Consider the following 15,074-nt stretch of genomic DNA (forward strand, 5'->3'; position numbering starts at 1 on the left):
AAATCACCTTGTAGCTGATAGCCTTGGAGAGTTTGGGCCTCAGGATGGGAGAGGGGTCTGGGTCTGGTCCAGCGCCCCGTCTCTCTGGGAGAGGACACCCAGTACTACTGCAGTCAGACAGCGGTGGATCTAACCCCACAGGGTCTGGGTCTGGGGTGTGATTGTCCAATGTGGGCAGATCAGACAGGTCCTGGATCAGTGTGTCAGGAAGCAGAGTGAGAGAAGACTGACTCGTAGCACACAGAACCCTGTTCCCAGACCAGCCCTGCAGTGCACACACACGCAGCCCCGACACACACACACTCCCTCCCACACACACACACTGCTGCCACCACAGACAGCACGGCTCCTAAAAAAGAGAGACACAGAGTGAAGGTTAAAATGATACATTACCCATACACCCCCTCTCTCCTCACTGTGACCAGTAATGGTAGTGTCTCTCTCTCTCTCTCTCACTGTGACCAGTAATGGTAGTGTCTCTCTCTCTCTCCTCACTGTGACCAGTAATGGTAGTGTCTCTCTCTCTCTCCTCACTGTGACCAGTAATGGTAGTGTCTCTCTCTCTCTCCTCACCTGCATGCCCCCAGGTACCCTCATTTGTTGACTTCTGTGATCGAAAAAGTCTTGGTTTTATGCATGTCAACATCAGAAGCCTCCTCCCTAAGTTTGTTTTACTCACTGCTTTAGCACACTCTGCTAACCCTGATGTCCTTGCCGTGTCTGAATCCTGGCTCAGGAAGGCCACCAAAAATTCAGAGATTTCCATACCCAACTATAACATCTTCCGTCAAGATAGAACTGCCAAAGGGGCGGAGTCGCAGTCTACTGCAGAGATAGCCTGAAAAGTAATGTCATACTTTCCAGGTCCATACCCAAACAGTTTGAACTACTAATTTTGAAAATTACTCTCTCCAGAAACAAGTCTATCACTGTTGCCGCCTGCTACCGACCCCCGTCAGCTCCCAGCTGCGCCCTGGACACCATTTGTGAATTGATCGCCCCCATCTAGCTTCAGAGTTTGTTCTGTTAGGTGACCTAAACTGGGATATGCTTAACACCCCGGCAGTCCTACAATCTAAGCTAGATGCCCTCAATCTCACTCAAATCATCAAGGAACCCACCAGGTACAACCCTAACTCTGTAAACAAGGGCACCCTCATAGACGTCATCCTGACCAACTGGCCCTCCAAATATACCTCCGCTGTCTTCAACCAGGATCTCAGCGATCACTGCCTCATCGCCTGTATCCGCCACGGAGCCGCAGTCAAACGACCACCCCTCATCACTGTCAAACGCTCCCTAAAACACTTCTGTGAGCAGGCCTTTCTAATCGACCTGGCCCGTGTATCCTGGAAGGACATTGACCTCATCCCGTCAGTTGAGGATGCCTGGTCATTCTTTAAAAGTAACTTCCTCACCATTTTAGATAAGCATGCTCCGTTCAAAAAATGCAGAACCAAGAACAGATACAGCCCTTGGTTCACTCCAGACCTGACTGCCCTCGACCAGCACAAAAACATCCTGTGGCGGACTGCAATAGCATCGAATAGCCCCGTGATATGCAACTGTTCAGGGAAGTCAGGAACCAATACACGCAGTCAGTCAGGAAAGCTAAGGCCAGCTTCTTCAGGCAGAAGTTTGCATCCTGTAGCTCCAACTCCAAAAAGTTCTGGGACACTGTGAAGTCCATGGAGAACAAGAGCACCTCCTCCCAGCTGCCCACTGCACTGAGGCTAGGAAACACGGTCTCCACCGATAAATCCATGATTATCGAAAACTTCAATAAGCACTTCTCAACGGCTGGCCATGCCTTCCGCCTGGCTACTCCAACCTCGGCCAACAGCTCCGCCCCCCCCGTAGTTCCTCACCCAAGCCTCTCCAGGTTCTCCTTTACCCAAATCCAGATAGCAGATGTTCTGAAAGAGCTGCAAAACCTGGACCCGTACAAATCAGCTGGGCTTGACAATCTGGACCCGCTATTTCTGAAACTATCTGCCGCCATTGTCGCAACCCCTATTACCAGCCTGTTCAACCTCTCTTTCATATCGTCTGAGATCCCCAAGGATTGAAAGCTGCCGCAGTCATCCCCCTCTTCAAAGGGGAGACACCCTGGACCCAAACTGCTATAGACCTATATCCATCCTGCCCTGCCTATCTAAGGTCTTCGAAAGCCAAGTCAACAAACAGGTCACTGACCATCTCGAATCCCACCGTACCTTCTCCGCTGTGCAATCTGGTTTCCGAGCCGGTCACGGGTGCACCTCAGCCACACTCAAGGTACTAAATGATATCATAACCGCCATCGATAAAAGACAGTACTGTGCAGCCGTCTTCATCGACCTCGCCAAGGCTTTCGACTCTGTCAATCACCAAATTCTTATCGGCAGACTCAACAGCCTCGGTTTTTCGGATGACTGCCTTGCCTGGTTCACCAATTACTTTGCAGACAGAGTTCAGTGTGTCAAATCAGAGGGCATGCTGTCCGGTCCTCTGGCAGTCTCTATGGGGTGCCACAGGGTTCAATTCTCGGGCCGACTCTTTTCTCTGTATATATCAATGATGTTGCTCTTGCTGCGGGCGATTCCCTGATCCACCTCTACGCAGACGACACCATTCTATATACTTTCGGCCCGTCATTGGACACTGTGCTATCCAACCTCCAAACGAGCTTCAATGCCATACAGCACTCCTTCCGTGGCCTCCAACTGCTCTTAAACACGAGTAAAACCAAATGCATGCTTTTCAACCGATCGCTGCCTGCACCCGCATGCCCGACTAGCATCACCACCCTGGATGGTTCCAACCTTGAATATGTGGACATCTATAAGTACCTAGGTGTCTGGCTAGACTGCAAACTCTCCTTCCAGACTCACATCAAACATCTCCAATCAAAAATCAAATCCAGAGTCGGCTTTCTATTCCGCAACAAAGCCTCCTTCACTCACGCTGCCAAGCTTACCCTAGTAAAACTGACTATCCTACCGATCCTCGACTTCGGCGATGTCATCTACAAAATGGCTTCCAACACTCTACTCAGCAAACTGGATGCAGTCTATCACAGTGCCATCCGTTTTGTCACTAAAGCACCTTATACCACCCACCACTGCGACTTGTATGCTCTAGTCGGCTGGCCCTCACTACATATTCGTCGCCAGACCCACTGGCTCCAGGTCATCTACAAGTCCATGCTAGGTAAAGCTCCGCCTTATCTCAGTTCACTGGTCACGATGGCAACACCCATCCGTAGCACGCGCTCCAGCAGGTGTATCTCACTGATCATCCCTAAAGCCAACACCTCATTTGGCCGCCTTTCGTTCCAGTACTCTGCTGCCTGTGACTGGAACGAATTGCAAAATCGCTGAAGTTGGAGACTTTTATCTCCCTCTCCAACTTCAAACATCAGCTATCCGAGCAGCTAACCGATCGCTGCAGCTGTACATAGTCTATAGGTAAATAGCTCACCCTTTTTCACCTACCTCATTCCCATACTGTTTTTATACTGTTTTTATTTATTTACTTTTCTGCTCTTTTGCACACCAATATCTCTACCTGTACATGCCCATCTGATCATTTATCACTCCAGTGTTAATCTGCAAAATTGTATTATTCGCCTACCTCCTCATGCCTTTTGCACACATTGTATATAGACTGCCCATTTTTTTTCTACTGTGTTATTGACTTGCTAATTGTTTACTCCATGTGTAACTCTGTGTTGTCTGTTCACACTGCTATGCTTTATCTTGGCCAGGTCGCAGTTGCAAATGAGAACTTGTTCTCAACTAGCCTACCTGGTTAAATAAAGGTGAAATAAAATAAATAAAAATAAAGTGACCAGTAATGGTAGTGTCTCTCTCTCTCTCCTCACTGTGACCAGTAATGGTAGTGTCTCTCTCTCTCTCCTCACTGTGACCAGTAATGGTAGTGTCTCTCTCTCTCCTCACTGTGACCAGTAATGGTAGTCTCTCTCTCTCTCTCTCCTCACTGTGACCAGTAATGGTAGTCTCTCTCTCTCTCTCCTCACTGTGACCAGTAATGGTAGTGTCTCTCTCTCTCTCCTCACCGTGACCAGTAATGGTAGTGTCTCTCTCTCTCCTCACTGTGACCAGTAATGGTAGTGTCTCTCTCTCTCCTCACTGTGACCAGTAATGGTAGTGTCTCTCTCTCTCCTCACCGTGACCAGTAATGGTAGTGTCTCTCTCTCTCTCCTCACCGTGACCAGTAATGGTAGTGTCTCTCTCTCTCTCCTCACTGTGACCAGTAATGGTAGTGTCTCTCTCTCTCCTCACTGTGACCAGTAATGGTAGTGTCTCTCTCTCTCCTCACCGTGACCAGTAATGGTAGTGTCTCTCTCTCTCCTCACTGTGACCAGTAATGGTAGTGTCTCTCTCTCTCCTCACTGTGACCAGTAATGGTAGTGTCTCTCTCTCTCCTCACTGTGACTCTCTCTCTCTCTCCTCACTGTGACCAGTAATGGTAGTGTCTCTCTCTCTCTCTCCTCACTGTGACCAGTAATGGTAGTGTCTCTCTCTCTCCTCACTGTGACCAGTAATGGTAGTGTCTCTCTCTCTCTCTCACCGTGACCAGTAATGGTAGTGTCTCTCTCTCTCTCTCCTCACTGTGACCAGTAATGGTAGTGTCTCTCTCTCCAGTCTCACTGTGACCAGTAATGGTAGTGTCTCTCTCTCTCCTCACTGTGACCAGTAATGGTAGTCTCTCTCTCTCTCTCTCCTCACTGTGACCAGTAATGGTAGTGTCTCTCTCTCTCTCCTCACTGTGACCAGTAATGGTAGTGTCTCTCTCTCTCCTCACTGTGACCAGTAATGGTAGTGTCTCTCTCTCTCTCCTCACCGTGACCAGTAATGGTAGTGTCTCTCTCTCTCTCTCCTCACTGTGACCAGTAATGGTAGTGTCTCTCTCTCTCCTCACTGTGACCAGTAATGGTAGTGTCTCTCTCTCTCTCCTCACTGTGACCAGTAATGGTAGTCTCTCTCTCTCTCTCTCCTCACTGTGACCAGTAATGGTAGTGTCTCTCTCTCTCTCCTCACTGTGACCAGTAATGGTAGTGTCTCTCTCTCTCTCCTCACCGTGACCAGTAATGGTAGTGTCTCTCTCTCTCTCCTCACTGTGACCAGTAATGGTAGTGTCTCTCTCTCTCTCCTCACTGTGACCAGTAATGGTAGTCTCTCTCTCTCTCTCTCCTCACTGTGACCAGTAATGGTAGTGTCTCTCTCTCTCTCCTCACTGTGACCAGTAATGGTAGTGTCTCTCTCTCTCTCCTCACTGTGACCAGTAATGGTAGTCTCTCTCTCTCTCTCTCCTCACTGTGACCAGTAATGGTAGTGTCTCTCTCTCTCTCCTCACTGTGACCAGTAATGGTAGTGTCTCTCTCTCTCCTCACTGTGACCAGTAATGGTAGTCTCTCTCTCTCTCTCTCCTCACTGTGACCAGTAATGGTAGTGTCTCTCTCTCCTCACTGTGACCAGTAATGGTAGTGTCTCTCTCCTCACTGTGACCAGTAATGGTAGTGTCTCTCTCTCTCTCACTCACTGTGACCAGTAATGGTAGTGTCTCTCTCTCTCACTGTGACCAGTAATGGTAGTGTCTCTCTCTCTCCTCACTGTGACCAGTAATGGTAGTGTCTCTCTCTCTCCTCACTGTGACCAGTAATGGTAGTGTCTCTCTCTCTCCTCACTGTGACCAGTAATGGTAGTGTCTCTCTCTCTCCTCACTGTGACCAGTAATGGTAGTGTCTCTCTCTCTCCTCACTGTGACCAGTAATGGTAGTGTCTCTCTCTCTCCTCACTGTGACCAGTAATGGTAGTGTCTCTCTCTCTCTCCTCACTGTGACCAGTAATGGTAGTGTCTCTCTCTCTCCTCACTGTGACCAGTAATGGTAGTGTCTCTCTCTCTCCTCACTGTGACCAGTAATGGTAGTGTCTCTCTCTCTCCCTCACTGTGACCAGTAATGGTAGTGTCTCTCTCTCTCCTCACTGTGACCAGTAATGGTAGTGTCTCTCTCTCTCTCCTCACTGTGACCAGTAATGGTAGTGTCTCTCTCTCTCCTCACTGTGACCAGTAATGGTAGTGTCTCTCTCTCTCCTCACCGTGACCAGTAATGGTAGTGTCTCTCTCTCTCCTCACTGTGACCAGTAATGGTAGTGTCTCTCTCTCTCCTCACTGTGACCAGTAATGGTAGTGTCTCTCTCTCTCCTCACTGTGACCAGTAATGGTAGTGTCTCTCTCTCTCTCCTCACTGTGACCAGTAATGGTAGTGTCTCTCTCTCTCTCTCCTCACTGTGACCAGTAATGGTAGTGTCTCTCTCTCTCCTCACTGTGACCAGTAATGGTAGTGTCTCTCTCTCTCCTCACTGTGACCAGTAATGGTAGTGTCTCTCTCTCTCCCTCACTGTGACCAGTAATGGTAGTGTCTCTCTCTCTCTCCTCACTGTGACCAGTAATGGTAGTGTCTCTCTCTCTCTCCTCACTGTGACCAGTAATGGTAGTGTCTCTCTCTCTCCTCACTGTGACCAGTAATGGTAGTGTCTCTCTCTCTCCTCACTGTGACCAGTAATGGTAGTGTCTCTCTCTCTCCTCACTGTGACCAGTAATGGTAGTGTCTCTCTCTCTCCTCACTGTGACCAGTAATGGTAGTGTCTCTCTCTCTCTCCCTCACTGTGACCAGTAATGGTAGTGTCTCTCTCTCTCCCTCACTGTGACCAGTAATGGTAGTGTCTCTCTCTCTCTCCTCACTGTGACCAGTAATGGTAGTGTCTCTCTCTCTCCTCACTGTGACCAGTAATGGTAGTGTCTCTCTCTCTCCTCACTGTGACCAGTAATGGTAGTGTCTCTCTCTCTCCTCACTGTGACCAGTAATGGTAGTGTCTCTCTCTCACTGTGACCAGTAATGGTAGTGTCTCTCTCTCTCTCTCACTGTGACCAGTAATGGTAGTGTCTCTCTCTCTCTCTCACTGTGACCAGTAATGGTAGTGTCTCTCTCTCTCTCTCACTGTGACCAGTAATGGTAGTGTCTCTCTCTCTCTCACTGTGACCAGTAATGGTAGTGTCTCTCTCTCTCTCTCACTCACTGTGACCAGTAATGGTAGTGTCTCTCTCTCTCTCTCCTCACTGTGACCAGTAATGGTAGTGTCTCTCTCTCTCCTCACTGTGACCAGTAATGGTAGTGTCTCTCTCTCTCTCTCACCGTGACCAGTAATGGTAGTGTCTCTCTCTCTCTCTCACTGTGACCAGTAATGGTAGTGTCTCTCTCTCTCTCACTGTGACCAGTAATGGTAGTGTCTCTCTCTCTCTCACTGTGACCAGTAATGGTAGTGTCTCTCTCTCTCTCTCACTGTGACCAGTAATGGTAGTGTCTCTCTCTCTCCTCACTGTGACCAGTAATGGTAGTGTCTCTCTCTCTCCTCACTGTGACCAGTAATGGTAGTGTCTCTCTCTCTCTCCTCACTGTGACCAGTAATGGTAGTGTCTCTCTCTCTCTCACTGTGACCAGTCACTGTGACCAGTAATGGTAGTGTCTCTCTCTCTCTCTCACTGTGACCAGTAATGGTAGTGTCTCTCTCTCTCCTCACTGTGACCAGTAATGGTAGTGTCTCTCTCTCTCTCCAGTAATGGTAGTGTCTCACTGTGACCAGTAATGGTAGTGTCTCTCTCTCTCTCCTCACTGTGACCAGTAATGGTAGTGTCTCTCTCTCTCCTCACTGTGACCAGTAATGGTAGTGTCTCTCTCTCTCCTCACTGTGACCAGTAATGGTAGTGTCTCTCTCTCTCCTCACTGTGACCAGTAATGGTAGTGTCTCTCTCTCTCTCTCACTGTGACCAGTAATGGTAGTGTCTCTCTCTCTCTCTCCTCACCGTGACCAGTAATGGTAGTGTCTCTCTCTCCTCTCCTCACTGTGACCAGTAATGGTAGTGTCTCTCTCTCTCCTCACTGTGACCAGTAATGGTAGTGTCTCTCTCTCTCTCTCTCCTCACTGTGACCAGTAATGGTAGTGTCTCTCTCTCTCCTCTCTGTGACAAGTAATGGTAGTGTCTCTCTCTCTCTCACTGTGACCAGTAATGGTAGTGTCTCTCTCTCTCTCCTCACTGTGACCAGTAATGGTAGTGTCTCTCTCTCTCTCTCCTCACTGTGACCAGTAATGGTAGTGTCTCTCTCTCTCTCTCACTGTGACCAGTAATGGTAGTGTCTCTCTCTCTCTCTCCTCACTGTGACCAGTAATGGTAGTGTCTCTCTCTCTCTCTCTCTCACTGTGACCAGTAATGGTAGTGTCTCTCTCTCTCCTCTCCTCACTGTGACCAGTAATGGTAGTGTCTCTCTCTCTCTCTCCTCACTGTGACCAGTAATGGTAGTGTCTCTCTCTCTCTCTCTCACTGTGACCAGTAATGGTAGTGTCTCTCTCTCTCTCCTCACTGTGACCAGTAATGGTAGTGTCTCTCTCTCTCTTCACTGTGACCAGTAATGGTAGTGTCTCTCTCTCTCTCCTCACTGTGACCAGTAATGGTAGTGTCTCTCTCTCTCTCCTCACTGTGACCAGTAATGGTAGTGTCTCTCTCTCTCTCCTCACTGTGACCAGTAATGGTAGTGTCTCTCTCTCTCTCTCTCACTGTGACCAGTAATGGTAGTGTCTCTCTCTCTCTCTCTCCTCACTGTGACCAGTAATGGTAGTGTCTCTCTCTCTCTCTCCTCACTGTGACCAGTAATGGTAGTGTCTCTCTCTCTCCTCACTGTGACCAGTAATGGTAGTGTCTCTCTCTCTCCTCACTGTGACCAGTAATGGTAGTGTCTCTCTCTCTCTCCTCACTGTGACCAGTAATGGTAGTGTCTCTCTCTCTCCTCACTGTGACCAGTAATGGTAGTGTCTCTCTCTCTCTCCTCACTGTGACCAGTAATGGTAGTGTCTCTCTCTCTCCTCACTGTGACCAGTAATGGTAGTGTCTCTCTCTCTCTCCTCACTGTGACCAGTAATGGTAGTGTCTCTCTCTCTCCTCACTGTGACCAGTAATGGTAGTGTCTCTCTCTCTCCTCACTGTGACCAGTAATGGTAGTGTCTCTCTCTCTCTCTCCTCACTGTGACCAGTAATGGTAGTGTCTCTCTCTCTCTCTCACTGTGACCAGTAATGGTAGTGTCTCTCTCTCTCTCTCCTCACTGTGACCAGTAATGGTAGTGTCTCTCTCTCTCCTCACTGTGACCAGTAATGGTAGTGTCTCTCTCTCTCTCCTCACTGTGACCAGTAATGGTAGTGTCTCTCTCTCTCTCTCACTGTGACCAGTAATGGTAGTGTCTCTCTCTCTCTCTCTCCTCACTGTGACCAGTAATGGTAGTGTCTCTCTCTCTCCTCACTGTGACCAGTAATGGTAGTGTCTCACTGTGACCAGTAATGGTAGTGTCTCTCTCTCTCTCCTCACTGTGACCAGTAATGGTAGTGTCTCTCTCTCTCTCTCCTCACTGTGACCAGTAATGGTAGTGTCTCTCTCTCTCTCCTCACTGTGACCAGTAATGGTAGTGTCTCTCTCTCTCCTCACTGTGACCAGTAATGGTAGTGTCTCTCTCTCTCCTCACTGTGACCAGTAATGGTAGTGTCTCTCTCTCTCTCCTCACTGTGACCAGTAATGGTAGTGTCTCTCTCTCTCTCTCCTCACTGTGACCAGTAATGGTAGTGTCTCTCTCTCTCTCCTCACTGTGACCAGTAATGGTAGTGTCTCTCTCTCTCCTCACTGTGACCAGTAATGGTAGTGTCTCTCTCTCTCTCTCTCTCCTCACTGTGACCAGTAATGGTAGTGTCTCTCTCTCTCTCCTCACTGTGACCAGTAATGGTAGTGTCTCTCTCTCTCTCCTCACTGTGACCAGTAATGGTAGTGTCTCTCTCTCTCTCTCCTCACTGTGACCAGTAATGGTAGTGTCTCTCTCTCTCTCCTCACTGTGACCAGTAATGGTAGTGTCTCTCTCTCTCCTCACTGTGACCAGTAATGGTAGTGTCTCTCTCTCTCCTCACTGTGACCAGTAATGGTAGTGTCTCTCTCTCTCCTCACTGTGACCAGTAATGGTAGTGTCTCTCTCTCTCTCCTCACCGTGACCAGTAATGGTAGTGTCTCTCTCTCTCTCCTCACTGTGACCAGTAATGGTAGTCTCTCTCTCTCTCTCTCTCTCTCCTCACTGTGACCAGTAATGGTAGTGTCTCTCTCTCTCTCTCCTCACTGTGACCAGTAATGGTAGTGTCTCTCTCTCTCCTCACTGTGACCAGTAATGGTAGTGTCTCTCTCTCTCCTCACTGTGACCAGTAATGGTAGTGTCTCTCTCTCTCCCTCACTGTGACCAGTAATGGTAGTGTCTCTCTCTCTCTCCTCACTGTGACCAGTAATGGTAGTGTCTCTCTCTCTCCTCACTGTGACCAGTAATGGTAGTGTCTCTCTCTCTCTCACTGTGACCAGTAATGGTAGTGTCTCTCTCTCTCTCCTCACTGTGACCAGTAATGGTAGTGTCTGTCTCTCTCTCTCCTCACTGTGACCAGTAATGGTAGTGTCTCTCTCTCTCCTCACTGTGACCAGTAATGGTAGTGTCTCTCTCTCTCTCCTCACTGTGACCAGTAATGGTAGTGTCTCTCTCTCTCTCTCACTGTGACCAGTAATGGTAGTGTCTCTCTCTCTCTCCTCACTGTGACCAGTAATGGTAGTGTCTCTCTCTCTCTCCTCACTGTGACCAGTAATGGTAGTGTCTCTCTCTCTCCTCACTGTGACCAGTAATGGTAGTGTCTCTCTCTCTCCTCACTGTGACCAGTAATGGTAGTGTCTCTCTCTCTCTCTCACTGTGACCAGTAATGGTAGTGTCTCTCTCTCTCTCCTCACTGTGACCAGTAATGGTAGTGTCTCTCTCTCTCTCCTCACTGTGACCAGTAATGGTAGTGTCTCTCTCTCTCCTCACTGTGACCAGTAATGGTAGTGTCTCTCTCTCTCTCTCACTGTGACCAGTAATGGTAGTGTCTCTCTCTCTCCTCACTGTGACCAGTAATGGTAGTGTCTCTCTCTCTCTCCTCACTGTGACCAGTAATGGTAGTGTCTCTCTCTCTCTCCTCACTGTGACCAGTAATGGTAGTGTCTCTCTCTCTCTCTCTCCTCACTGTGACCAGTAATGGTAGTGTCTCTCTCTCTCCTCACTGTGACCAGTAATGGTAGTGTCTCTCTCTCTCTCCCTCACTGTGACCAGTAATGGTAGTGTCTCTCTCTCTCCTCACTGTGACCAGTAATGGTAGTGTCTCTCTCTCTCTCCTCACTGTGACCAGTAATGGTAGTGTCTCTCTCTCTCTCCTCACTGTGACCAGTAATGGTAGTGTCTCTCTCTCTCTCTCCTCACCGTGACCAGTAATGGTAGTGTCTCTCTCTCTCCCTCACTGTGACCAGTAATGGTAGTGTCTCTCTCTCTCTCCTCACTGTGACCAGTAATGGTAGTGTCTCTCTCTCTCTCCTCACTGTGACCAGTAATGGTAGTGTCTCTCTCTCTCCTCACTGTGACCAGTAATGGTAGTGTCTCTCTCTCTCCTCACTGTGACCAGTAATGGTAGTGTCTCTCTCTCTCTCTCTCTCACTGTGACCAGTAATGGTAGTGTCTCTCTCTCTCCTCACTGTGACCAGTAATGGTAGTGTCTCTCTCTCTCTCCTCACTGTGACCAGTAATGGTAGTGTCTCTCTCTCCTCACTGTGACCAGTAATGGTAGTGTCTCTCTCTCTCTCCTCACTGTGACCAGTAATGGTAGTGTCTCTCTCTCTCCTCACCAGTGACCAGTAATGGTAGTGTCTCTCTCTCTCTCTCCTCACTGTGACCAGTAATGGTAGTGTCTCTCTCTCTCTCCTCACTGTGACCAGTAATGGTAGTGTCTCTCTCTCTCTCTCCTCACTGTGACCAGTAATGGTAGTGTCTCTCTCTCTCCTCACTGTGACCAGTAATGGTAGTGTCTCTCTCTCTCTCTCCTCACTGTGACCAGTAATGGTAGTGTCTCTCTCTCTCTCTCTCCTCACTGTGACCAGTAATGGTAGTGTCTCTCTCTCTCTCTCTCCTCACTGTGACCAGTAATGGTAGTGTCTCTCTCTCTCCTCACTGTGACCAGTAATGGTAGTGTCTCTCTCTCTCTCCTCACTGTGACCAGTAATGGTAGTGTCTCTCTCTCTCTCTCCTCACTGTGACCAGTAATGGTAGTGTCTCTCTCTCTCTCTCCTCACTGTGACCAGTAATGGTAGTGTCTCTCTCTCTCTCTCCTCACTGTGACCAGTAATGGTAGTGTCTCTCTCTCTCTCTCTCCACTGTGACCAGTAATGGTAGTGTCTCTCTCTCTCTCTCTCCTCACTGTGACCAGTAATGGTAGTGTCTCTCTCTCTCCTCACTGTGACCAGTAATGGTAGTGTCTCTCTCTCTCTCTCCTCACTGTGACCAGTAATGGTAGTGTCTCTCTCTCTCCTCACTGTGACCAGTAATGGTAGTGTCTCTCTCTCTCCTCACTGTGACCAGTAATGGTAGTGTCTCTCTCTCTCCTCACTGTGACCAGTAATGGTAGTGTCTCTCTCTCTCTCACTGTGACCAGTAATGGTAGTGTCTCTCTCTCTCTCTCTCCTCACTGTGACCAGTAATGGTAGTGTCTCTCTCTCTCTCCTCACTGTGACCAGTAATGGTAGTGTCTCTCTCTCTCTCTCTCCTCACTGTGACCAGTAATGGTAGTGTCTCTCTCTCTCTCTCCTCACTGTGACCAGTAATGGTAGTGTCTCTCTCTCTCTCTCTCCTCACTGTGACCAGTAATGGTAGTGTCTCTCTCTCTCCTCACTGTGACCAGTAATGGTAGTGTCTCTCTCTCTCTCTCCTCACTGTGACCAGTAATGGTAGTGTCTCTCTCTCTCTCCCAGTAATGGTAGTCACTGTGACCAGTAATGGTAGTGTCTCTCTCTCTCTCTCTCTCCTCACCAGTAATGTGACCAGTAATGGTAGTGTCTCTCTCTCTCTCTCACTGTGACCAGTAATGGTAGTGTCTCTCTCTCTCTCTCACTCCTCACTGTGACCAGTAATGGTAGTGTCTCTCTCTCTCTCTCACTGTGACCAGTAATGGTAGTGTCTCTCTCTCTCTCTCACTGTGACCAGTAATGGTAGTGTCTCTCTCTCTCTCTCCTCACTGTGACCAGTAATGGTAGTGTCTCTCTCTCTCTCTCTCACTGTGACCAGTAATGGTAGTGTCTCTCTCTCTCTCCTCACTGTGACCAGTAATGGTAGTGTCTCTCTCTCTCTCTCCTCACTGTGACCAGTAATGGTAGTGTCTCTCTCTCTCTCCTCACTGTGACCAGTAATGGTAGTGTCTCTCTCTCTCCTCACTGTGACCAGTAATGGTAGTGTCTCTCTCTCTCTCTCACTGTGACCAGTAATGGTAGTGTCTCTCTCTCTCCAGTAATGGTCTCTCACTGTGACCAGTAATGGTAGTGTCTCTCTCTCTCCTCACTGTGACCAGTAATGGTAGTGTCTCTCTCTCTCTCTCACTGTGACCAGTAATGGTAGTGTCTCTCTCTCTCTCTCTCACTGTGACCAGTAATGGTAGTGTCTCTCTCTCTCCTCACTGTGACCAGTAATGGTAGTGTCTCTCTCTCTCTCCTCACTGTGACCAGTAATGGTAGTGTCTCTCTCTCTCTCCTCACTGTGACCAGTAATGGTAGTGTCTCTCTCTCTCTCCTCACTGTGACCAGTAATGGTAGTGTCTCTCTCTCTCTCACTGTGACCAGTAATGGTAGTGTCTCTCTCTCTCTCTCACTGTGACCAGTAATGGTAGTGTCTCTCTCTCTCTCCTCACTCGTGACCAGTAATGGTAGTGTCTCTCTCTCTCTCCCTCACTGTGACCAGTAATGGTAGTGTCTCTCTCTCTCTCTCTCTCTCTCTCTCCCTCACCGTGACCAGTAATGGTAGTGTCTCTCTCTCTCTCTCCTCACTGTGACCAGTAATGGTAGTGTCTCTCTCTCTCTCTCACTGTGACCAGTAATGGTAGTGTCTCTCTCTCTCTCTCACTGTGACCAGTAATGGTAGTGTCTCTCTCTCTCTCTCTCTCACTGTGACCAGTAATGGTAGTGTCTCTCTCTCTCTCCTCACTGTGACCAGTAATGGTAGTGTCTCTCTCTCTCTCTCACTGTGACCAGTAATGGTAGTGTCTCTCTCTCTCCTCACTGTGACCAGTAACCAGTAATGGTAGTGTCTCTCTCTCTCTCTCACCGTGACCAGTAATGGTAGTGTCTCTCTCTCTCTCTCCTCACTGTGACCAGTAATGGTAGTGTCTCTCTCTCTCCTCACTGTGACCAGTAATGGTAGTGTCTCTCTCTCTCTCCTCACTGTGACCAGTAATGGTAGTGTCTCTCTCTCTCCCTCACTGTGACCAGTAATGGTAGTGTCTCTCTCTCTCTCTCCTCACTGTGACCAGTAATGGTAGTGTCTCTCTCTCTCTCCTCACTGTGACCAGTAATGGTAGTGTCTCTCTCTCTCTCTCCTCACTGTGACCAGTAATGGTAGTGTCTCTCTCTCTCTCCTCACTGTGACCAGTAATGGTAGTGTCTCTCTCTCTCTCTCCTCACTGTGACCAGTAATGGTAGTGTCTCTCTCTCTCTCTCTCCTCACTGTGACCAGTAATGGTAGTGTCTCTCTCTCTCTCCTCACTGTGACCAGTAATGGTAGTGTCTCTCTCTCTCTCCTCACTGTGACCAGTAATGGTAGTGTCTCTCTCTCTCTCCTCACTGTGACCAGTAATGGTAGTGTCTCTCTCTCTCCTCACTGTGACCAGTAATGGTAGTGTCTCTCTCTCTCTCTCCTCACTGTGACCAGTAATGGTAGTGTCTCTCTCTCTCCTCACTGTGACCAGTAATGGTAGTGTCTCTCTCTCTCTCCAGTAATGGTAGTGTCTCACTGTGACCAGTAATGGTAGTGTCTCTCTCTCTCTCTCACTCTCCTGTGACCAGTAATGGTAGTGTCTCTCTCTCTCTCCTCACTGTGACCAGTAATGGTAGTGTCTCTCTCTCTCCTCACTGTGACCAGTAATGGTAGTGTCTCTCT

At 48.7% G+C, this 15,074-nt stretch overlaps 1 protein-coding gene across 1 annotated transcript in view; it reads right to left on the minus strand.

Moving 5' to 3' along the window:
• Positions 1–15,074, minus strand: part of ctc1 (CTS telomere maintenance complex component 1) — a 91,412-nt gene that overhangs the window by 60,174 nt on the left and 16,164 nt on the right. Inside the window, exon 6 of the mRNA XM_052460710.1 lies at positions 8–349. Within this exon, the coding sequence (XP_052316670.1) occupies positions 8–349 (342 nt within the window). The remainder of the gene's footprint in view (positions 1–7; positions 350–15,074) is intronic.

Source organism: Oncorhynchus keta, chromosome 13, assembly GCF_023373465.1.
Source record: "Oncorhynchus keta strain PuntledgeMale-10-30-2019 chromosome 13, Oket_V2, whole genome shotgun sequence".
Taxonomy (NCBI): Eukaryota; Metazoa; Chordata; class Actinopteri; order Salmoniformes; family Salmonidae; genus Oncorhynchus; species Oncorhynchus keta.